At 41.5% G+C, this 25,028-nt stretch overlaps 2 protein-coding genes across 3 annotated transcripts in view; both read right to left on the bottom strand.

The window, feature by feature from the left end:
• The window catches only part of LOC104966729 (zinc finger protein Aiolos-like), a 596,491-nt gene that overhangs the window by 305,749 nt on the left and 265,714 nt on the right, over positions 1–25,028 (bottom strand). The window lies entirely within an intron of this gene.
• Positions 1–25,028, bottom strand: part of filip1l (filamin A interacting protein 1-like) — a 92,490-nt gene that overhangs the window by 15,961 nt on the left and 51,501 nt on the right. The window contains exons 1-2 of one of the 2 annotated variants that reach the window (XM_010795974.1): positions 20,880–21,009; positions 13,615–16,450 (exon numbers count right to left, since the gene is read on the bottom strand). In XM_010795974.1, coding sequence (XP_010794276.1) covers positions 13,615–16,335 — 2,721 coding nt within the window. In that variant the 5' untranslated portion in view covers positions 16,336–16,450; positions 20,880–21,009. Of the gene's footprint in view, positions 1–13,614; positions 16,451–20,879; positions 21,010–25,028 lie in introns of those variants that run through there. The other variant, XM_010795973.1, reaches the window with a different exon arrangement.

Below are 25,028 nucleotides of genomic sequence, written 5' to 3'. Positions count from 1 at the left end.
AGATCTTATTTTTTTATTCATACTGCCTCTTTTCACCCTCTGTCTGAAACCAGAGCCCAGTCTGCTCTCATTGGTTAGCTGGCCGGCTCTGTTGTGATTGGTCAACCGCTTAGAGATGTCCCGCCCCTTAGCCTATCACGTACAATGTGTTAGTAAAAAGTACAATATTTGCCTCCTAAGGGCAGAAGTATATCCAGCTTACAATGACAAAATGGTACTTAAACCATTCTTCCACTGGCAGAAAGGCAGATTGAAATGTGCTCTGCCATTTAACACAAGATACAAGATCGCTGAAGATTGCTCAACGTCTGGCCAGCTTCACTGTATTCCTCATCCTCCATTTTCAGTGTTCAAATCAAGGTTAATTGCATTAAACACCACCGTCCTGTGTGATGTGTGTCTGGTTTATCTGACAGAAAGCTATTTTTCCCACCTGCCTGCTGGATGTTTGCTGGTTCTAACTGACAGCGAGATATAATCATGTTCCTGGGATGGCTGAGGTCGCTTCAACCCCTAAAAATACTCAAATTCTTATTTCAATTTCCCCTCACAGTGATCGCTTGATGTGTATCTACTGTTTCCTGCTGGGAGATTTGGCTGAATGACTCTGATCTTTTATCTATTGGCCCACTCGATTTCCATCAAAACCATGTCGGGGACAGAAACATGAGACCCATGACCTCGGCTTCTCCTTTCCTGTGATGTTGACTTTTATGGAATATTATATGTGGAGAAAAGCCAAAAGAAGACATCCCCATTGATTCATAAATAGCTTTTTGTCCTTTGTTTTGAATCAATATCTAACCTTTTCTTCCTTCTGTCTATACTCTGACTTTAAATCCTGAGAGAAACGCATACTGTGTTTCTCTGCATGTGAGTGACTTAGATCTATATACAAATCTTTAACGCCCTCATATGGATTTGTGTGTTAAACCTGTAGTCCCTCAGGGGATGCAGGACTGTAGCAGAAAGATGGCAACAGCAGGAATCCACCAGAAGCAGAGCACAAAGGACTGTACATACAATGCTAATCCATTATACGAGCAAAATAGTAGATCAGAGGCCTCATTTATTTAATGCTGGATTGGATCTTTTACCTGGAGTCAGCTTATTTCCTTTTGTAAGGTAAAGACTGAAAACAAATGTGTCTTTGTTTTACAACCGTTGAAGTGTTTGCTGTTAAGTTTTGGCTGTTCGATCAGATGCAAAACTGCAGTATACATTTAAAAAATACAAATATTGAAGAGGATTATTCTCCTGTTCAAACAAGAGCTTAAAAGGAGACTTTCGAAAAGTACTTTTCCTCTGAATTCCTGAATTAAATTGAGTTTTCTTCACAGTTAAAGGCAACAAGATGGCTGCTATTTATGCTGTGGCTATATGAGGGAATGGAGAACAGGTGGGAGCAGGTCATGTGAAGCCAGGAGGCAAACAGGGAATCACAGTTCATAAGGTGAGTATTGCTAATTGTTCTGCAGGTGAGATGCAAAATAAAATGATCTGACCTTGGAGCCAGTGAGTAGACAAAAGGTAAAATACAAATGTTATGGAGGAGGGGAGACTAACAAATACAAAACAGGGCGTGGCAGGAGGTGAGCAAGCTCAGAAAAAGAGGCACGTTGACTGCAGCCCTCTCATTATAAAGGTCATTAGTGTTTCCCCTCCTCTGATTAATAACATCATTTAGATCAAAAGGCTACTTAACTCAAGACCTCTGAATGATAGTTTAGAGACAACAAGGTCATCAGAGAGGCAGCTCTCTCACTGCAGCCAACACAACGTAACACTCTTTACTGGAGCTGCACAGTCAATATAATAAAACCAAACTAAATGTTATTGTTGTTGTTGTGTACTCAGAAATGGGAACACTGTAATGTTTAATTCAGCGTATACTGTAAAATAATTAAACAACATTTTCACCACGAAGAAGTCACACACACACACACACACACGCACACACACCCGCACACACACACACACACATAATTGTTGAGGCGTTGTTGAGCGCGGGGAAGGAGAGATTCCCAGGAGAGGAGTGAGAGCAGAGCTGCTGCTAATACGATGTGACGGCTTTCTCCCCACATGGTGCTCCTCGCTCTGTTCTCATCAAGTCAGGATTATTTTAACAGTCATTAAACACAGTGTTAGTATTACAGGGCTTCTTACAGTAACACCCAACCTTTGAAACAGCAAGGGAGAATCTGACGGCGAATAAAAAAAACAATGTACTGTAGCACTCACAGTGTTTTTGCTTATCGAGAACCAAAGAGAATTCTTGCTGTTTTCAAGTTTGTATCTTTTATCTATTTTACTTATTGTAAGTTGCTTTTGATAAATGAATTGACATTTAAGAAACTCCAAATAACACTAAACTCAAGGAAAAATACAAACCGGAGGAAACCAAAGAAACAGAAAGAGTAAAATTACCCTTTTTCAGTTGTTATTATTATGGTTTTACTGATACAGACTCTTACCACGGTATGATCAAATTATGTTGGTAATGCCATACAAATAAATAATTACCAACAATTGGTAACTAATTGTGAGTGTTTTTTGAAAAAAAACATTGTCCCCAGCTTTGGTTACAGCATCATGGATTTTCTTAGTGTAATATAAGTTTAGGCAGCTCATGCATCCAGTGAGGTAACATGAAACAGCGTACTTAAACATCTGTTTCCACCGCGGTCTACTACGGCTGATTAAACCAGTGAGGCAGGTGAACAGTTAGTGTGTCAGTGACATTCAGACTCGGCGGATCTTCTCTGCTGTCATTGACACCGGCTGAAGGCAAAGTCAGCCACTAAAGAAACAGGACAATTACACGTAATGAAGACTGCCGAGAGGAGAGATTGAAACTCAAACTGAGTCAGTTCGGCAAGCTTACATTGCATTAAATCACTTCATACACCATCTATATTATATCCTGCCACTGTGCACACTTCCCAGTATGGCCCACAGAGAATTATTTGAATGTCTCCATTATAACGTCATAGGTTACATCTGTGTTATTCTGTAAATTGTCTGCAATAAAAATCCTCTAGTACATGGCGGCCGACAGGTGAAAAACACTCCGTTAGAAGAGAGGCGTTGGAGCTTCAGAAACGATGTATTATAAAAACACTAATGTGCCAAAACACATGAAGAAACATCTTCACCAACTTGACAACACGTGTGCAGCTTTTAGAAAACATTCACCTACTTCACCAAGCGGAGAAACTAAAAAGTGACGCACAGAGCTGGGACTGGAGCGCTTATGGACGTTCGGGGATTATGAAGTTAGCGCAGAGTAAGGTTTTATAATTGTGTTTTGTCAGTATTTTTGAAATGATAGGTCAGCCACATTAGCTAGCTAGCATACAGCTAACTGCAATAATATCGGAAGGAATCATGCGATCAGATGTTCAAATTAGTTGATAAAACTCACATTTAAGGTACATTTTCAGTGACAGTTGGCCAACTTTATAATCCCCGAACGTCAACAAGTGCTCCGGTCCCAGCTGTGTGCGTCACTTTTTAGTGTCCCCTGGAAACAGTTCCCGTTGCGTTTCGTTTATGCTGTGCTTTTAGTAAACGCTGCGCATGTGTTGTAAAGTTGGTGAATGTTTTCTAAACGCTGCGCATGTGATGTCAAGTTGGTGAATGTTTTCTAAACGCTGCGCATGTGATGTCAAGTTGGTGAATGTTTTCTAAACGCTGCGCATGTGTTGTCAAGTTGGTGAAGATGATTCTTCATTTGCGTGGGTTTTGGCACATTTGTCTTTGTCAGATTCTGAAACGGCAGCGTGTTTCTCCTAATGGAAATGCCGTTGAAATGCGTTTGCACTTGTTAGCCACCGTAATTTTAGCCTAAGGACATTAATCTTCTTAAATACAAATATATTTATATTGTTTGAGGGATGTTGGACTTTAAACTTCAAACCAATCAACACTTTTTTATTTACAAGCCTTGACAGAAGTCAACTGTGAAGTGCAGTTAATTACAAAGCAAACTGCCACATTTCCAAATAGCTCTAGCAGTCATCTGCCTGCATGATAATTAACTTGAGAGGAAAACGCAGTAAGCCACGTGTTAATGTGAACATTAGACATCATTACAGCTGGCTTGTCGAAAGTGCTGTCCTTCAACACACCACCCACACTGCCAACGTGACATTTAACCAGAGCACCAAAAAAACGTTTTCATCACACCTTCAGCACGTTGCAGTGTCATCTCTGACTGGTTAATATGTTAAGCAAGTAGCGCAAATGGACGATAATAACAGGTGTAATAATCAGTGTTGGGCAATGTTGAGATTTGATGGGATATATGTCCTCACTTGTATGTGGTACTGTACTGTTCCATGTGATGTGCAATGTTGTGCTTGTGCCACAGTGAGGCGCAAGGACAAGGGGTATAGGATGCATGCCTGCCTCCTATAGGCTAATCACAGCTCTTGATTGCCACGTGTGTGGCCTAGAAAGCTTGTGGTCGGTGCCATTCGTTGAAGTGGTATGGGACCAAAGGGAGAAATCCGGGTGAGACCGCGCGGCAGGCTGTTGTGTCGGAGGCGACCGACCGTGAGGCCCGACGGACAGGAAGCGGGTAGGATAGGCTCGTTCAATTCGGTTTGTGTTTTCCTTTTTACATTTGAGCTGAGGATGCCAGACAGCGCGGTGAGAGCGGGAGTACCAGTCCAAGTATGACAGTGCCCTGGGTGGGGGCAGAACACTTTGTTGTCCTGGCCGTTTACGTCTATTGGCGCTTGCCTTTGAAGAGAGATAAAGTTCCGGATACTATATGCATGAGCGTACTGTTAGGCTGTTTGTCTGTGAGTGGGCCGTTGATCAGTCCTGTGTCCGCTGCTGGCTCTCTCTGTCTGTTCGTGTGTCTTGGAGATTTGATCGTGGTGTCTCTCGCAGGGTTAGTTGTGTTGTCGTTCGTGTGTCAGTCGTGTGTGCGCTCGTCCCTCTCCTTTTGTGGTCGCGGCGTCACTGTTGATTAGTCTGGGGTTAATCTAGTGTGGTCCCTCGTGAGTGGTGAGGCTGGTTCTGTTATTGTGTTGCGCGTTGTGTAGCTGTACGCGTTTGTGTGGGCGGTTGTTGTGTCGGTTTTGGCGGGCGCAGGGGTGTGTTGGGGGACAGCCCCGCGCGCGCCTCTCTCTCGTGTGCCCGCCGCCGCCAATGTTTTGATATTTTGCCACTGTACGTTGGTAGCGTCTTAGCACATCGTTTATGGCCAAGAGTGTCTTTTAAAATGAAGTAGAAAATGGTTCACGTAAAGACATAATTTATGCCAATAATTGTGTCCACTTATTTTGGCTAAATAATTTGATGAACCACATCTCAGATCGGGTAACTCAAGACCGGCGACGTCCGAATTGCAGAGCCGTAAGCGCTCGTTCTTTGTGCCTCTACTCTGACGCGTAATCCGCGGTTCTGCCCCGACGCTCTCTCTGGTCGGGCCCGCGCGCGGAGCGTGGCGTATGAGCAGCGTGCAGCTGCTCGCGCGCGCGCGCGCGGGTTCGACTTACTTNAAGCTTAAAAACAATTGATTAAAATTAAAAAGGAGGGGGCTGAGCTTATGCAGGACCCGGCAGCTACTGTCTAAACTAAATACTGCCGTGATGAAACGCCATATCATGGATTATCAAGGATTATTTCTGAGGCGTTTCATCACGGCAGTATTTAGTTTAGACAGTAGCTGCCGGGTCCTGCATAAGCTCAGCCCCCTCCTTTTTAATTTTAATCAATTGTTTTTAAGCTTTATACATAAAATCAGCACTTTTTAAACAGGAAGTGAAATAGAGGGATATGAGGCACGGCTAGAATTGGTGATCTGTTTGGTATTTTGAGCAAAACAATTCATAGAAATGTTTTTTATATATTTGTATATATCTGAGACCTATGCTATTGCCTGAAAATAGCATGATAGGTGACCTTTGAGTTATAGTACTGATGCAACAATGTAAAAACAGAATGTTACAAATGAAAAGTCCTGAAATTGAAAGTGTTAAGTCAAATTATATAATTATAATTACGAAAATGCATTAGGAATTCAAATTAAATGAACTTAATGCAGAAAAATCCCAATATTCAAACATGTATTTGAAAGAAAAATGACTGAAATGTACTTTTTTTATCCATACTTGCAGGCCGATATCTGGAGCATTTTACCATACCTTCAAATTGTATCAAGCTTCATGGATTTTGTGTGGTAAAACCTTCCTTTGTAAAGTTACTAAAGCCATCAGATAAATACTGTATAGTGGAGTGAAACTGAAATAGATTTGGAAAAGAACGTGACCTGAAAAGAAAAGACTCGGATAAAGGAAGGATCTGAAATTCAAACAGTACTTGGGTAAATCAAGTTAGTTACAAGTAAGTGATATTGACACTAGGTTTACCTCTGTCTACTCTGTATCACCACAACAAAAGGAATGCCTTTGATACGAGAGCAAGTCAATGCATTGCAAAGTATTAATGCTAAAGCATTGAAGCAAAGTCTGAATGTGTCCTTGTATTTAATCGCCCTGCTTCTGCTTCTCTGAGAGACTCTTCTTTAGTCCTGAGGAGTTTTTTATAATCTTCCCTCTGAGTGGCTTTAAGTCATCAAACAGTCTGTCCTCCGCACTACGCCTGAGCAAACAGAAAGGAAACCATTTCGTGAGCAGGATTTACTTTGAAAACTAAAGCACGCTGGATTAAAAGTGTCTGAATGTATTAAGAGATTAAGAGGAAGCTGATTATGGGTTGTTGCACTGATTGACCCACAGGTGAGCTAAAGTTACTTTTCTTCGACTCACAGGTGAGATCTTAAACGCAATGCTGTATTGTTTTTATCCCAGTTTATTTATCAGAGACCTTTCTATTTGCTATTTCTTTTTTAATATGCGATATTAGGCGCTTTCACACCGGAGTACTTTTCCCAGTACAGTTCCAATAGTTTGTGAAATGTTGCGTTCACACCAAAAAAGAACTAGAACTTAGTTCATGAGAAACTTTTTAGTCCCTGCTGGAGAGCAGGTACTTTCCTGGGGAGAAAAAGGTTCCCATTTCTGATTGGCTGGGCGGATTGCAAACCACGCCCTGTAAAACTCGGAAAAGTTTTGTGAAGCCGCCCTTGTATTTGCTGGCATTAGCATTATTAGCATTAGCATTAGCCCAGCGCACAAACGCAGAGAAAATAACTTATGGCAACACAAAAGAAAACATGGGAGCGGTGGAGATGAGGAGGTGTCGGTTTTCTGGCGATTTCAATCGGAAGGCTTCAGTAGAAGCTGCTGGGGATCCCAGCTTGCTTCTACTGAAGCCTTCCGAGTAAACTCCGGGGACTTCCGGCCGGGGACTTCGGGTGGCAGTATACGCCGTGAAGTTGTTTGCGGCCTGCCAGTAAACCCAAAGCAGAAGAANTTTCTGTTTGCTCAGGCGTAGTGCGGAGGACAGACTACATGCAGCTGCCGGACGCTCTTATCTGCAGCAGCTCACAGTCCTGAGAGCACAGACTGAGTTTAGACGCTCAATTAAAACCAGTGACTGTGGAGGAGCTCGACTCGCTGAGTTCACAGGACTTCTGTTTCTGTGGCTCCGTCAGAACCTTCCTGACACTTTGCTCTCCAATCACGTCAAGTTAAACACTGAGGGTCTTGATTGAGGCAGTACCAGGAATAATCAAACAATTTAAATCACAAATCTTTCCTTTTTCACTTTAATGTCGGTCGAAGGGATGCGCAATTATTTCATTTGAATCGTGATCGTGATTTTCCACAATTCAATGAACCTGATGACGCTTCAAATGAAATCAAACGTTACCTGAACAAACTAAAACTTTGAATAGTCCAGAGTAATAATCAGGAATAAAGAATAATAATGATGAATATTTGTGGTTTAGATATCGATCAAAAATAATTGTGATTACCTTTTTGGCCATAATCGTTCATCCACTGTAAGTTATAATCAGTTCTGATCCTCCATCGGACTGACCTGTCTCACTAGCAGAAGCAGAAGATTGGGTGGTGAGCCAAAGCCAAAGTCTACAATGTGCACCCTCCTGATTTAAAGTGTATTGAAGGAGCCAGAACACCACAGGAAGAATCCATGATGTAATCAATCTTTTACTAAGGCTTTAAATAAACTGTGCTTACATCTGCACAGTGTGTACTGAGCTGATTGACACAGATAGATGAAACCACAGACTCAATTTACTCAAACCAGAGAGAACTGAAGAGGCAGTGCTGAGAGAGCATGGTGTTATGTAAAGGTGACAAGATAGAGAACACATTTTTGTATTTTTTAAATTGCAAATAAACCTAAAGTAGTCTCTTAATCTTTAAAAGTAACAAAAGAAAAGGATAGAAGGGATTTTTAATTGTTCGCCTGCTGGAAAATGTTAATTCTGAGGTCATTCTAATGTTGATATTGCTCATCAGGAGGGGAAGAACTATTAAGATCCTTAACTTGAGTAAAAATACAGCAAACATTTCCCAATGGAACTAAAAGTCCTGCATTAAAAATCCTACTTTAGTATGTAAGGATTATCAGTACTTATGAAAAGTATGAAAATAACAGTAATATGTTTGCTGTTACTGCTGTTTAGATTCATTTCACTGCTGCATTAATGAGTAAGTTGCATTTAACTGTATATATTTTCCGTTGTGCATAAGTTAAAGTCCTTTAATATACTGTTGGGCAGTTCACTGTACAGCAATAGGTGCTTTCACACCAAGTACTTTGCCGTACTTAGTTCATGAGAACTTACCACCTGCCCTTTACATAGACCACCCTCGGAAGCCAGCCTCTTCAACTTAGGACCATGCTTAGGACCAGAGATGCGGGCATGGCTACACAACACCGAGTTGGACCTCTGACGTTACACGAAAGAAGAAGAATGAGAACTTAGTTCATCAGAACTCTTTAGTTTGTGCAGATCGCGTTCACACCGGAGCACTTTTCCCTGAGGGAGGATTAGGCAAATGAAGCCGCTGACGTCACTTCTTCTTNAAAAGCAGAATATCGCCCCTTTAAACAAATGTAGTAGAGTAAAAAGTACACATTTTGCCATTGTAAGCTGGATATACTTCTGCCCTTAGGAGGCAAATATTGTACTTTTTACTCTACTACATTTGTTTAAAGGGGCGATATTCTGCTTTTTCTGGGTTTTGGCTAGCGCTCTAACACATTGTACGTGATAGGCTAAGGGGACATCTCCGTCACGGAGGGGTAGGGTCGAGGGAGTGGTTTGGGATTGGGCCTGTGTGTTCCCTCCAGAGGGAATTTTATCCCCCACACCTCCATTGGACTCCTTTGTTTACTTCCAGATCAAAGTGACATCACTATATAACATTCACGCTTCTATTGGCTAGCGCTACAACACATTGTACGTGATAGGCTAAGGGGCGGGACATCTCTAAGCGGTTGACCAATCACAACAGAGCCGGCCAGCTAACCAATCAGAGCAGACTGGGCTCTGGTTTCAGACAGAGGGTGAAAAGAGGCAGTATGATAAAAAATAAAGATCTGTTTGAACATTAAAGAAAGGAGACATGTATAGACACTAAATACACATATTAAACCTGAAAATGAACATAATAGGGCCCCTTTAAAATATACCTGCATAGTGTCAACTAAACTACTATAAGGGGATCTGGATTCATCATTTGTGGACAAGGTCTGGACCAAATTTCTTGGCAATCCATCTTAGAGTTATTGAGATAGTTTAAGGAGGCCTTTGCAACCTGTTTTTGCTGTCTGTTGCTGCAGCTCCTCCATCCTCCTCTAATGTTGAAGCTTTTAGGTTTGTTGATTTTAAAAACTAATGTTCATGTATTTTGTAAAAGGGGGAGTAGTTCTCCTGAGGCTTTTCTCACCTAACTTTGCCTTAAATAATGGAAGAGTCTGACTGTGTTGTTTTATTCAGCTTTGAAACTGCAGAACTTCATGTTTGTAGTCTCACAAGCTCTTTTCAAGAGACACAGTTTTACACATGAACTAATTATGAGTTAATGGCTTTCCCTGTGGTAAACAGCAACATGCCTCTGGCTTCCTTCAGGCAGACAGCAGGTCTGGGATCTGTTTCCGTCCTCCTTCTGTTCTCCAGAGCTGCCGACTTCATTTTATTTCGTTGTAGCTCATAAAGGATTTACAGCTTTGCAATATCACTAAAGTTCCCAGAATGCATTGAATATTGATTGAAGTGATCTTTTGTTTTGAGTCATTTTCTTTTAATCCAGAGGTTCAGGGAGATAGAGCCTCTATGACAAGGGCATTGGCTTCATTTCAGGTTGAGAAAGAGTGGTAAAAAATGTTAAAAGTGTATTGTTATGAGATAACAGGTCTGGAAAAAATGCATAACTGTGCATCAAATAATGAAGGCTATTACAGAGTGATCCGTATGCAGCATAAATGGAGGTAGAACATTTCTAAAAGCATTCTTAACATTTTAAAGAGAAAAATTGCCCTATTTGGCTTTTTCTCTTTCTTGTAGAGTGCATGTCAATTGTCTGCAAAGGCTAAAATACCACCCCCACATTCGCGGTTGTGTTGGCTAGCGCTCAAACACATTGTGCGTGATAGGCTAAGGGGCGGGACATCTCTAAGCAGTTGACCAATCACAACAGAGCCAGCCAGCGAACCAATCAGAGCAGACTGGGCTCTGGCTCTATGTCACATAGACATAAAGTACAAATATGAACCTGAAAATGAGCATAAAATGGCCTCGTTAAAACAGTAGTCATGACAAATTCAGTAGTGGGGTTATGTCCACAGTTTCCCGAGTGTAAATTACATCTATGGCTGAGTGTTTCTCTGGAGATTTTTTAAATGTTTCTGTCAGAGCTCGCTGCTCAACTCGTCTGTGAATCAAGCCAAGGACGTCTGTCTACTCGACAAGCTTCAGTCGAGTCAGACTCCCTCCGGACAGAACCACCTCCTGTTGTTGTTGCTGTGGGGAAATGTCCTTGGTCTTGTTGTGTTGAGGGAGAATTTGAAACAAAGCCGTCTGACTGAGGAGTTTTTGTTTTTATCAGCTGCGGCAGATAAAGAGTCCTCAGAGAGCCAGACACCCACAGTTGTTTCACTGGAGCTTTTCTCTCAAAGTGTAAAGCTGCAGGTTTATGTGTTAGTATCTGAGTAACACAGGTGCTTCATTAGCTGCCAATCAGTGTCCCTAATGACCTCGTTATCTGGTTAATGAGTGATTAGAGGCAGGTGGGCCTGCAGCAGGAACAGTAGCTGGTTAGAGCTCTGTGTCTGTGCATAGTGCTGATGAAGTAGTGAGATGTCTGCTTATTACTATTAACCTTTTTGACTCACAATACCCCAGGAGAGAGTGTAAATGATGAACACTTAATTAACAATGTTAATTAAATGGAATTCTTTATCCTACCTCCTACCTCCTGTGACTGCAAATTATTTTGTCTAATTGGTGAATCACGTGATTTTGTGTCCCGACCATTTTAAAACATTTTATTTGGAAGTTTTTTGGCTTATTCAAATGGAGACTGAGCAAAAACAATGTGATATATCAATATGTTTTTAATATATTTCATGGCAGTGGCAATAAGAGTGACCAACATGAAAACGACCAAATACAACTTACCAAAAAGAGGGGGCGAGGGCGGGAAATACATTCAGAAGACTTNGCTTTTTGGCGGGCGGAGCGACGCTGCATACAACTGCCGTGACGTCATCTTCAATGCAACACAACTCACAAAACACACAACAACAATGGAGGATGTGGAAGCCATCGTGTCCTTGCTTCTTGGTATGTGGTTGTTTCTTCTTAGGTTCACTGTTTTCAAAAATGCTGCAAGGTTCACTGTTTTCAAAAATGCTGCAAGGTTCACTGTTTTCAAAAATGCTGCAAGCGTCCCTTAATATATGCGACACTAGGGATTAAGTTGCGCGAGAATTGTGACGATTCTCTCTGACCAATCAGCAGTCGTCACTAGTTTAGCATATTCCGCCCGGTTGTTGGCCCCGCTTGTTGGCCCTGCTTGTTGGCCTCGATAGAACCACGATTTAGTCGGGCCAGAAAAAAGGTGAAAAAGTAGCCCCGGGCCAAAACTAGGCCAATGGAAGCGCAACCAAAAACGGGCCCCGCACGGCTCGGCACGCTTAAAGCGAGCTCCGCGATGCAGTGTGAATGCGCCATAACACTTGAACCTGAACACAAATATGCACGTGTGCAATATCTGGTGTAATGTGTTTTGGGCCATGACATTAAATTACAACAGGATTGTACGGTTATGAATACATTATAAGTTAGTTATGATGTAGTTAAAACAATATTGGATGATAGTCATTTTTTGTGTGTGTTTTGGACTGAGATAAATTATGGGTCAAAATTGACCCGTGAACACCATGAACGGTAACAGCTTTCGAACACAACTCAAGGGTTAAGGATTTGATGATTACAGATGTATACTTTTGAGAACAGCACCAATAAGAGATAAAGGAAGACTGAATGTATCGCCTGATTGACTTTAGTTTGTCATTTGACAGAATTTGTGTTTGTTTAAATCACTTTTAGAACACTTGACATGTGATTTTAACTGAATGGTAACCATGTTTCAGTAACCTACAATCCTAACCATGTTTCATTCATTCATGTTAATACAGGTGAGAAGAGCAACTGTAATTCTACAAAATGTTGCACTTTCTATAATCACATATCAAGCAGCTTTTTGAGTTTGAATGGTTTCAAGCAGGGTTTCCATTCTATCATTTAGGAGAACAGCGAGTTCACATCATGCTGGTTCTCATTCTCGGTCTCTTGGTTTCTGTGCCCTGAATGTAAGAAGAAACTATGACCTCAGCCTATGATCTTAACTCAAGCAAGCGAACACATGTTAGAGTCCCAGAAGGTTTCCTTGTCTTCTGGTTAGTGTGAGCACAAAGGTTTTACAGACAACTCTTCCACTTGGGTATTATTTAATTAGGTCTAACAAAGTCTGGACAGTCTTTATGTTCAATTCTGAGAAAGTGAATTGAAATCTTTTGTTAGCACACTGTAACATAAAAACATTGGATTGAAATTTAAAGTGTTAAAAAGTTACTGTGCATGCGCCAAAAATCATTTTCCCATATAATAATTTTTTATTTATTAACATTCATAACATGCTGGATTTAGTGAGTAAATGAAATTGGCAAGCATTGATGACAAACTATAAAACATATTTTTGTTTGCACACTTTAATCCTCAGAAAACCAAACAACGTAATCATAATGCAGTATGTGTAATATGAAGTATAAAAGCTGATATGATACATCAGTGTGAATAGTCTGACTGCGTGGCAAATGTGCCACTGAGTACAATACAGTAAGTGCACATAAGTTAAAACCAGGTGTTATGTCAAATTAAATCAATATTTCTAGTGCTTTCAAATGGTATTGTTCTCTCATGCAGGCAAACAATTATTTCAATTTAATCACACATAACCAAGCAAACCAACCAAAAAAAAAAAGAAACATTCAAACCACGGTTTAAGTTCATAAATCACAGACAGATGAAATGTCAGGGTATAGACAGGTTGGGGTATAAGGGTCTATGGTTGTATTGGGTCTCATGGGGAGGACTCAGTAACAAAGGATGGGATGGAGACTGTCGGGGTTATGAGGTCACTCATAGACATTACTTACTGTAATTTGTGATGGCCTTTGGATTTGGGTGGAGGTGGGCTTAATCGTGATGCTACTTGTGATTTTGCTGGTGGCTTTGATAGTAGAATTACTGCAATTTGCAATCACCTGAGTCCTTTGCTCCTGGAGTCCTGGTGTGTTGCACGGACTCAGTGTTTGCGTTGGAGTGCTGATGCTCTGAATGAAGGGGCTCCCTAAGTGAATGTGGATTTTGTTGTCCTCCGTGGTGAAGACGCTCGGCCCGGAGCTGTTAGACCTCTGGATCTGCCAGTTGCTTTGCCTTTCTGGGGTCACACGGAAGACTGCGTGCCCTCCAACCACCTCCAGTGGCTCCGTGGAGAGGGAGCGTTCAGGGGTGCCTGTTGTGACTGACACTATCTGTATAGGTGAAATGGCTCTGTCTGGTGTTACAGAGCCACAAGAGTCTGGAGACATTGCTCTTGAGTATGCAGCCATATTGAAAGGTGATAGGGCCCTGTCTGGTGAATACAGTTCATCGGAGATGGGGGACCCTTTAGATTTCATCAATGGGGAGATGGATTTAGCATTCGGGGATATGGAAGCATTCTGGATGATTGTAATTCTTTGTTTGGGTGGACCTCCACTTGTGGGTATGACGGCAGTGCTGGTGAATGACTGGGTGTTTTCTGTGGTCGGGCTGGTGATCTCTAGCGTTGCTGTGTTATGTCCGTGGTCAGGAGTCACTTTAATGTGCAGAGGCTGCCCAGGACTGTGGGTCAACACCACATCTCCGGGCTGAACGTGGTTGCCATTCTGCCGTGGTTGCCCTTTACCATTCACCTGAAGGGAGGTGTCTTTGTTTTTAACAAACGGGACTCGAGCTCTTCTCAAGTTGTTTAGATTATTTACATTATTTAAAAGTGAGGGGCTGCATTTGGTGAGCTGAAGCTCATTGCTGTAGTTTGCATTCTCCTCAGCTTCGCTCTCGTCGTACAGCTTCCCGTTCACCACAGCACGTTCCAGGGGGGCCATTGTCATTGTACAGTTGGGAGACTTTAGGTCCTGGGGCTCTGTCTGAACCTCCTTGGTGGCAACATGAAGGTCTGAAAAGCGCCTTCCATTCATGCCAGGGCGAAGACTTTTGCTAAAGCGTCTATATCTCTCAAGCTCTCTGTTGAGTGTCTCCATTTCTCTGGCCAGTTCTTTGTTTCTGACTTCCTGTTGGGTCAGTTTTCTTTGGAGTGTCGAGTGGTCAGTTTTCATGCGGCAAATGGAGTCCTCTGTCCCCATGTATTCATGGATCTTCTCCTTCAGAGCTGCTACTTCTCTGGTCAAATGACTAGACTTAGCCTCCTCTTCCTTCCAGCGTTTATAAAGAACATGCTCTTGGTTGCACTCTTTCTTTTCAGCCAGCTGGTACTTTGAAAGTTCATTTCTGGATATTTCCAGCTCCTCCATTAATGTTTTACCTTTCTCTTGTTCACTGTTGAATCTTTTCTCCAGTGATTCAAAGTCCTCTGTTTTCAAGAGGTCACCTTCCACCACCTTCATGTCTTTTAATTTGCGCCTGAGGCGTTCAACCTCCTGCGTCAAATCCTTTACTTTGTTCTCTTCTGGTTGGAAGCGGTTAGCAGTGGGGGATTTGGTGTGGTCCTCTTTGGCTTTGCTTCTCACGTATTCTCTTTCTATGTTCTCAAGCGATTGCAACCTTTTCTTCATCATATTGATCTTAGACTCCAAATCATTGCTCTTCTCCTCTTCAGCACTCAACTTGGCCTTCAAGTCATCCCGTTCCTTTGTAGCGCCGCACATTTTGTCCTCAAGCTCAGCCTTTGACCTTAGGGCTTTCTTGCTCTCGTCAATTAGCTTCTCTGTGACCGAGGTCACTTTGTCCTGTTCAGCCTGAAGTTTGCCGGTGCTGTTGTGGACCTTGTTCTCCATTTGCTTGAGCTTCTCTGCCATTGCCTTCCTCTCATCCACCAGCATGACTGTCAAAGTCTTTAACTTGGTCAGATCTTCCTTCAGAGTCAGCTCCGTCTTTCCTAGTTGACTCTCAGCATCCTCCAGTTCTTTGACCCTGACTTTCAAGACTTCCAGCTCACTGGTCAGAACCTGTGACACCGTCCTCTCTTTCTCCAGGTTGCTTTTCAGAGAGTTGCATTCTTGTTTGCTCTTGCTGAACGCATCCTCTAATTTCTCCAAGTCCATAATTCTGTGGTTCAGTTTATCGACTTCAGCCTTCAAGCTCCGGCTTTGAGTGGCCTCTTTCTCCAGCTTCTTGTTTAGGTCCCTGCAGTGGTCCTCCATTCTGATCAACTCTTCATCCTTTCCCTCCATTTCAAGCACCCTTTTACGTAACTCTTCGAGCTCAGACATGAGGCTAGAGTTTCCACACTCGCCACGGCTGATTTTGTCTCTCAGCTCCTGCAGTTCCTCCTCTGCTCTGCGCAGGGTCTTGTTGGTCTCCTCCAGGTCATCAAGCTGCCTGCTGAGAGTGGACAGTTTTTGGCGCAGCTGCCTGTTTTGTGCGTCCTCGCCGGTCAGTTTGGCAGTCATGGTCTCTTGTTCCTGATGGAATCGACCGGAGTGGTCATGCAGCTCCGCCTCCAAGCGAAAGACCTTTTGCTCCTCTTCCTGCAGCCGGGCATTAGCTGAGCTCAGCTCCTCCTGGGCTTGCGAAGCAGTGACACTCAGCTCTTGGAACTTTGCTGTTTGTTGTTTCAGCTGAACAGTCAGACGCTGTTGTTCATCAACCACCATCAACGCAAACGACTTGAGTTTTGTCAGCTCCTCCTTCAGGCTTTCAACCTTTTGGTCGTTTTCCTCCTCCTTTCTTTCCTGGTAAGCCTTGTCCTGATCAATTAACAGCTTCAATCTGTAAAAAAAAATAAAAATGGAAACATGAGCAATCCAATTCAGAGCTTGTAAATATATCCATTTAAAACATTTGTGAATGTTTAGTGTTGCGAAATTGTTACTTTCCCCTGCTGTTTTGATAACTTCCAGTGAATTCTGGAGCAACACATATTCAAATCATTGATAAAACTAACATGTCAGTCTTCATATGTTATATGTGAAAGGCGCTTAAGAAACTCTACACCCCCACTGTCCCTACCCATTAGGCCCACTTCTCCAAGCCCTGACACATCATAAACACTGTTATTTCCCCTGCATTTCTGCGGAGGACTAACATTTTTATGTCATGGAAAATTCAACACTTCATAAAAAGCATTACTTAAACTCTCTCAGGTTGGTAATCTGAAATACCTGTGGTTACTTTTTTCTTGTTCCCTTGTTGCCAACTAATTCTCCCATGGCTTGGAAACCTACGTTCCTGCTGTTCATATTAAGCCTTGAGTTTAACAATCAGTTTCCATCCAGTTGAGGGTATAACACAAGGCCGATTAAGTCCTCTGGAAAATAATTGGGCATGACTGGCATGCAACAAAATGTTGATGTTAACCTCAGGAAATAATGCGAACAGATAAGAGGAGCAATATTGATTAAAGGAAATTTCAAATCAGGATGTTTTTTGATTACATGAATGCTGACATGGAGGAGATTGCACAAAGGAAAGCACAATGGTTATTTGAAGAGCAGGTTTTTGCACATGAAAGCAAGTGATATCATGTAATCCTTAAATCTGGATACCAAACCAAATATAAGTGATATTTATTCAACTACTTCTCATATTTTCTCATGAGTACAGAACACAAACGATGTTAAGGTGCATTGCATGTGTGCCAGTGGATGCAGTTTGTGTCGGGGTCAGTACGTCTGGTACATACATCGCCCGGGCAACAGACCCGGGGGGGGGTTTGTTATGACTGCTGTGCGTGCAGCTGCCATGCATTTCCACACAAATGGCCCCCTGGCATGGAACAATCCTTTAATTAAGGGGTTCCTCTACTACCAACCCTTTACCCCCCTCCCTTCTTTAACCACCTACCCTCCCTGTTTTTTCCTGATACATTTAAAGGAATTCCCCCATCTTCTAAAGGCAATTACAGTCCCAGAGTTTATACAGAAATCCCCCCACACACACAAACGCACACTTAGGGATCACTAATTCCACATTGGATTGTGGGCCATGATGTAAGTGAGGAAGGGTGGGTCACTTCTCAGCAGTAGAGGGTATGTCATTTCTTTCTTCAGTAGCAGCTAAAGGGGGTGGGGTGGGGGGGCACGTTTAACTGCATCCATCTGTTTCAATTACATTCAGACCAAACAACACCCAATAAAGTATTATAAGAATATGCATATTCATTATGAATGTGGTGTGGTTGGTTAAGGAGATGTTTGCGGCTACGTTTCCAGATGCAAATTCAATATTATTACTTATTATGAAATATGCTGTAAACTTTATTTTAAGGGAACCGTCTCCCGTTAAAACTGAAAATATGCGCCACTCAACCAGATTATATAAGAGTCTGTTGTTCACAATAATAAGTACATTAACTCGACACTGTTACTTGATACAAATGACTTATTACTTATACGCTGTGACATTATGAGGGCAGTTATTGTACTGTTCATTATTCAAAAGCTTTATGTACTTCTATTTAGTTTCAGGCTATGAATACAACATACAATAAAGTTGTTAACCCCATCACCAGCCACTAGCTACACGTTATTGCGTAGGAAAAAATAATATTGAAATAGATGTTTCATAGTGAAATGGGCCATTCTGGAATATATTTTATTTCTTTGTATTTATAGCAAATTCAGTACCTTTACTTTGACTTAAAGGCCTCATGGTTTTCAGCTGAATGTGTTCGTAGACCCCTTTTTAATTTGATGGTATGTGAGTATTCCGGGTGTGTAGATTATGTTCTCCCTAGCTTTGTTGACTCCAAGTTTGCCCTTGTTATTAACTTGCTGTGTTGATAACACGTGTACATCATGGTTACTCTCAAGGACTCTGGGTACGAGTGTTGTGCCAGGAGCCACTACTGAAACATGCATGTGTTGAAATATGACATATTGTTTTTCACAAAGGGTTGTTTGCGTAGAAACACTGAGTTGCTAAGCAAAGCAGGCAGACATCCCGCTTGCAAAATGTCGCCTGTATAATCACTGTTTACTCAATCTCTTATCTCAGTCCCTGGTGTTTTTCTAGTGAAGTCATCAGCCAAAATAGAAAGAACATGTACTTTGTTTCCTTGTAAAACTCTGCTTTAAAAAACTGAAATGGATATACAGTAAATCCTTCATGGTTTTTGTCATGGACAGACACGTAGATGAGTGTATTTGGCCAAAAGAGCCACATCTGAGAAACTTTTCTTATTACATTTGAAAGAATTTCATATAGCAGGGGGAAAATAGATACATTTGGTGAAAGAATATTCTGACCCTTAACTAATGCTGGAGACCATTCATTGTTGAAAGAGTAGTAGCTCAACCGACCAGCGTCTGCCATAAGTCAGTAGAAGCAGTTGCCTTGTGCGTTCAGGGAACACATCAATATGACTGATCGACATAGCATTTGTCCACGTTTCCTTTCCCAATCCGGTTTTATCTCAGTGTCGTAACAGCGCAGAGATGGCTACAGCTCGTAAGAACATTATTTTTGAAGGAATACACTTTAAAGTGCTGCACATAAAGATTGTGACATAGCAGTTTCATGGCTATCAACATTACAAGTCACCTCACCACCCACTCTGAACAACCTTTGCAATACAAATCATATTCCCCTTTTAAATGCATGACATCATGGGCGTGAATGTTGTCATGGAAAAGGATTTGAGTCATTTCGTGGGTTAGCCAAATGTCTTAACTTTACGGGATTGTTTCTGGCTTTGGTGCAAATGTATTTTTGCCTGTTCTTCAAATATAAGCATAAATGGCATTAAAAAAGAAAAGGAAACATCCAGTTGTGAGCCATCAGGGAGTCACAACTAGCCCCTGCTTCACAGAGGGCTTCCCCTCTCTTTACGTGGCTCCTGGAGCTGGAAACTGTGGCTCACCCGCTGCTTAAAGCTGTGTTTCACCTTCCATATGTCATTTCCTAACCACAAGTGATTAGGTCATGTATGTACAGAGCGATATATCCTCATGGCCACCTCCGCTTTCACATGTGGATTGTGGGCCGATTGCCCTCATGTGTGACAGAGTTTGAAAGAGGGGGGAGCGCTGATTGATGCTGTGCCTGTACTGAATGTAAAGTCCACACGGGCTAAGTGATATGCCCCAAGAGTGCAATCAACATGTGTGAAATATGTAGCTGTGATATTTATTAACTTCCTGCTAGTGATGAAATGATTAATAGAGTGTTACCAAAGAAGACATTGGTGTCAACTTTGTGTGAGTTAGATTATGCAGTATTTTCCAAAATGCTGAAAAGACATGATGGAAATCCCCCATACAGTCTTAAATACCACACACCATTATCTCCGTAAAAAACATTTGCTGTTTAATGCAGACACGTTCTTATAACGTCTCCTAATTTGACCAATCTCTGTATTAGTTAGAGTTTCATCTTGAATTTCACAGCCACATCCAAGAAATGAGTTCAGCTGACAATAAAAAGCTGTTAAAAGTACTTAAATATCACAAAATATCCCTCAAAACAATAATCGGCTGTGCTTACATACTATATATATGAAATATAGTTTAGTTAGGTTTAATCTAGTTTCTGCCATACCGAATCTATTACACTATCCTTTTTGTTCTACTACACACACGGGACGCCACATGATCCTTAAGTTTGAACTAAGTTTTCTACGATTCTGAAATTCCAGCCATGGGCCAACAATGTGACATGTTTAACACCACTTTCTGATATGAAAAGATGTATTACTGTCTAAATAGTTTATATATCTTTCGCTAGTTTACAATGCAGCATTTTAAAATAGCTTTCCCTTCAGATTCTAAGCAATGAATCAAAATGTGTTTTAGCATTCATTCATCACTAAGCAAAATGGATTGTTCCTTTTTAGGGTTTTACTGGATCTGAGAAGTTGAGTTCCAGATATAGTTTATATACATTTCAGCACACTTAGTAAATCAATTCAGTAAATACCATGAGGTACTTGAATGAACCTACTTTAGTTAGTTCTATAAAACGTCTTGGATTTGTTTTAAAGAGGTGATCCACAAATGTTTCTTTTGAATGACACAATAAAAACATTAAAGCCGAAACAGATTCTATTAAAAACACACCATAAAACATACAATTAAAAGTACAGAATTCCAGCATGGAAGGATGCTACGTTTCAAATATATCACTAAGCCAAACTAGACATGGACAACTCTTTAAAAAAAATGACAAATAAGATCTCCGTAGTAATGTTCAGCATGCCTACCTCTGCCAAAGGCTTCCCCAGGTTCACTGCCATAAGCTCATTATCTTGCTGTACAACACCCGACGCTCTACTCTTCCTCTCTGTGTGTGTCTCACTCTCTGAGTAGCTGTAATGTGGGCATTCCTGCAGGCGGCCCAAACAATAAGGGATGTGCTCCCTGCCTATGGACCATTACATCATCACCATGCCCTTATATGGAGCTTTGCATTGCGGAGGCTCGCAAAAAGGGGGTGTGCTTGCTCGCATGTTGTGTTTGAGTGCGTCTCCTAAAGTAACCGTTTGACTAAAGGATATGTCAGTAAAGAGGGAAAGGCTTTTTTTCTCTTGACGTATGTAATGTGTGAAATATCTGCGTGCTCTGTCACTGCTCCGGAGGCAGGGCAGGAGGTGAAGACAGATGAGGAGTTCCAGTTACACTGTTTCCTTCTGGCTCTTGTCAACATAAGTCATTTACTCAGTCAGGACAGGGGAAATAATCTCCTTGAAAAGTTATTAACAAAGCCTTGAGAGAATACGTAATCGTGATGAAGGACAAGACAAGACTAGACATGTATCTTTAAAAGTGAAAAGTATATTTTTTTGTAGAGATATTCGGACAATTTACAGAAGGGGATTGTTAGCAATAACATGCGTGATTTCATCTTAGTAGCATCACAATGTCAGTCTCACTAAGGAAAACAAGTTTATTGTTCTATTTTCCAGGAATTTAGATTTTCTCCCAATATGTTGCCTTACACAGGCTCTATACAATTATCTTGTATTATTTAGAGTAAGATTTGGTGCATTTTGTCAGTATACATCAGTATTGGGGTAAGTTGACAGATCCTAATCAAGCTGCAAAGTGATAGCCATGCCTTGACAACTTCACAGATTTGTCAAGGTAAGTAAGTATCAAATTATAGCTAATCATGTATAATTGCCCCTATTATAAGCAAGAGATTTATTGTTTTTTTTATAAGGGTAAGATATTTCCTTTTTTGGCCCGATATTAGATGAGAAGTTCAGTTAGCTTAGCATAAAAACTGGTCACAAAGGGGACCAGTTAAGATCAAATATGAGCCGGCAAGTACCTCTAAAGCTTTTACAATGACTTACAAGATAGCCGCAAAAGTGCATTTGTGCAACTACTTGGTAACTTTCCACCACTACGAATCCACAGCCAAGGGAGACTATCTGAGGCGAGGCTGGGGTAGTCAAACACCTGTGGGTGTATAAGTGGCTCTGAGCTAATGGCTCCACAAACAAAATAATGGATTTTTCAGACAGCAGCGTAATCCTATCTTAAGTTAACACACATTGCATTTTATCAGTGGCACATTGTTCAGCTCACAATGCCTCAGTCTTAACTTCTATTATCAGATTGCTCTAACGTTATTCAAACATTTCAAATGCAATAACTTGTGGACTAAATCCATCTTTTGAAAGTCTTAACACTGTGCGTCATCTATTGTCATGTGATGGGAGCAAATTGATAGCGAGGTTATTGCTTAGCTGTCAGTGTTTCTATTGTTCGGAGAAAAATGTGCCCTGTTTATTCAAACAATGGGACAATCTAGTTGAAAGGAGCTCCATTTACGTATCAGTCTGTGATATTATATTGTAAAAAGTTGGTTTCTGCCAGTATGTTGCCGTTCCAACTCATTCCAGCCGTGCTAGACAATAATAAGGGCAAGACTGTTCCTGTTCCATGCCTACTAAATTAAATATCTCATGGCTTTACAATGACTGAGGTCACCGTTACTAAATGTTACAACCTATGTTTGCCAACCAATCTGAGGGACGCAGAGATTTGCTGGATTAATTGAATGCTTCACTTGGCAGGGTTTTCATGTAAGAATACAAAAAGACAGCATATACCTTTGACCTGCATCAACTACGTCATCTAACCTGGCTTCATGATTTGACTGAACGTTTGCCAACAGCTACGCAGCACAATTACAAGTCCCTGGTTGTTCTCTCTGTGCTATCATTAATTTCCAGCCTGATGTAATCACACATCAGACGTAGAATAATGATAGGAAACGAGGCTTGTGTTTAGCTTTAAGTCCACAAGCATCTACTAACCATTGTAACCAACTTCTGGAAAACTTTTAAGTCCAGAAATGTCAAACAGAAAGCTAACATCTCTGGCCAAGAGTACTGCAAGCTAAATGTAATTAGGTGTTCTCCAAATGTTGACGAATCCTCAGCGTACACACTGTGACCTAAGGTTGTTTAGTGGCAGATGGAGCACTTTCGTGAGTCCCAGCTGTAGCCAGACACGACGTGCAAATTCCTTATAAAAGGTAAACAGAAAACATGTGTCCCGGTGACTTACGTAAAAAGCTTGCAATTAATCTCAGCCTTTTCTACCAATTGTAGGAGACCATTGCTGGATGATAATGTGTAATGCCGTGTGTAAAAGTTTGGATGGCCAGCGCCAATAGAAGCCAAAGATAGCATTTCTTTTTGGTGAGGAACTCGCCATGTTGCCTTTGCAAACAGTTTCGAGAATACTGCAAGTCTTAAACTTGTCATTCAATACGCTCTGATGGGGTAGACTTTTCTTAAAGCGCCATATGTCAAATGTGTTGTTGACGGCCAAAGGCCAGGGGATCAGAGGCTGGAGGAGTACTAAAACAATGACATGGTATCAACTCTTCCTTGCCTCTCACAAAAAACATGTCTTATGTCAGCTTGTAAGCATGACAACTCGATTGCCGGGAGAGCCATTTTCCCTGAACCACACTGAAGTCTTAAAAGTGGTATTCTAATACTCTGCAACAAGGCCTTGGGAATTGGGGAACTGTAGTGCACACTTGGTTCAAGTAGGATTGATTTCAGGCAATTTAAAACACAATATGTCAGTGTCACAGAATCCAACCACTGCCGACCTCCAGCTCCAAACTAGGATTTTCTGTGCTCTCCCATTTCCTTGCAACAAACTGTTTGTTCATGGAACAAACAATTCGGTCATCCAAAATTAGATTCTATTTCTGGATGTGGACATATTCGGGTACTGTATACATGAAACATACGTTTGGGCTCAAACACAAGAGCAGGCCACACAAACATGTTTGCTGTGACAAGCTTTTGCCAAATGACAAATAGTGGGGGGATGATGATTTATTACGTAACCTCTACGGGATGGCTATCGCACTGACAATACACACAAAAGAATGTCGAGGTTTGGGATTGGATTTGCCTGAGCTACGTGTGCGGTTCAGCAAGGCGGTCATTAAATCACAAAGCATGGTCCTTTGGCATTTCAACATGCTGGAACTTTGAAAAGTATATGTATGAGCTCCACGGATGAATGAAAAGATGTATCTGCTCAATGAAGCAGCAAAGGATGTGTCATTGGAGAGACTAGTCCACGAGTTCAGACCGACATAATTACTTTTCTCAAAAAACACAGCCTTAGGGCGTCTTTGTGGCTTCAAATCCCTACCATATAATTGCAAAGTTTCATTTCTGAGTGGGGACCTGTGTTGCATGTCTTCCTCTCTCCAAGTGTAGTCTCTGTATCTACATTGTCACCATCCAATCAAAAAGTACCAGAGAAACACAGTGAGGTCCAAAGATCAACTTTAACCACAGCATTATACTTAATATACTATATTGAATAAGTGCTAGCGCATATACTTGGTTAACGGCTGAATGTTTTTCTGACAAAAGTCAAGAGGAAGGTGGAAATTAAACCATAATGACTTTCTTAGATCTCATAGATCTGTTAGTGCATTTCTATTCTCTTGTTTAATGCTTGTTTTTAGGTTTGTGCTAAAGAACAACAACTAATTGAAAAAACGATGGGCATTTGAATGAGCTCTCTGAAGTATTTTATCACCAATACCAATACAAGTCAGTGTAGTCAAGGTAAGACATTTCAGGGGACACGACCATGAGAAAAACACATTTGTTAAGGGGAAAGGATCTTTAAGATTACGAGACTCAAGACATGATATGAGATATCTCTGATTTCCGTTACAGTCCCCGTCAAAAGATGACAGCTGTCGTATGTAAGTGTTGCTCCCAGATCAGACACCTGTGTGAGAGTGTGTGTGTGTGTGTGTGTGTGTGTGTGTGTGTGTGTGTGTGTGTGTGTGTGTGTGTGTGTGTGTGTGTGTGTGTGTGTGTGTGTGTGTGTGTGTGTGTGTGTGTGTGTGTGTG

The sequence above is a fragment of the Notothenia coriiceps genome, unplaced genomic scaffold, assembly GCF_000735185.1.
Source record: "Notothenia coriiceps isolate Sejong01 unplaced genomic scaffold, NC01 NC01_scaffold00037250, whole genome shotgun sequence".
Classification (NCBI taxonomy): Eukaryota; Metazoa; Chordata; class Actinopteri; order Perciformes; family Nototheniidae; genus Notothenia; species Notothenia coriiceps.
This window is presented reverse-complemented; position numbering and strand designations above follow the sequence as displayed.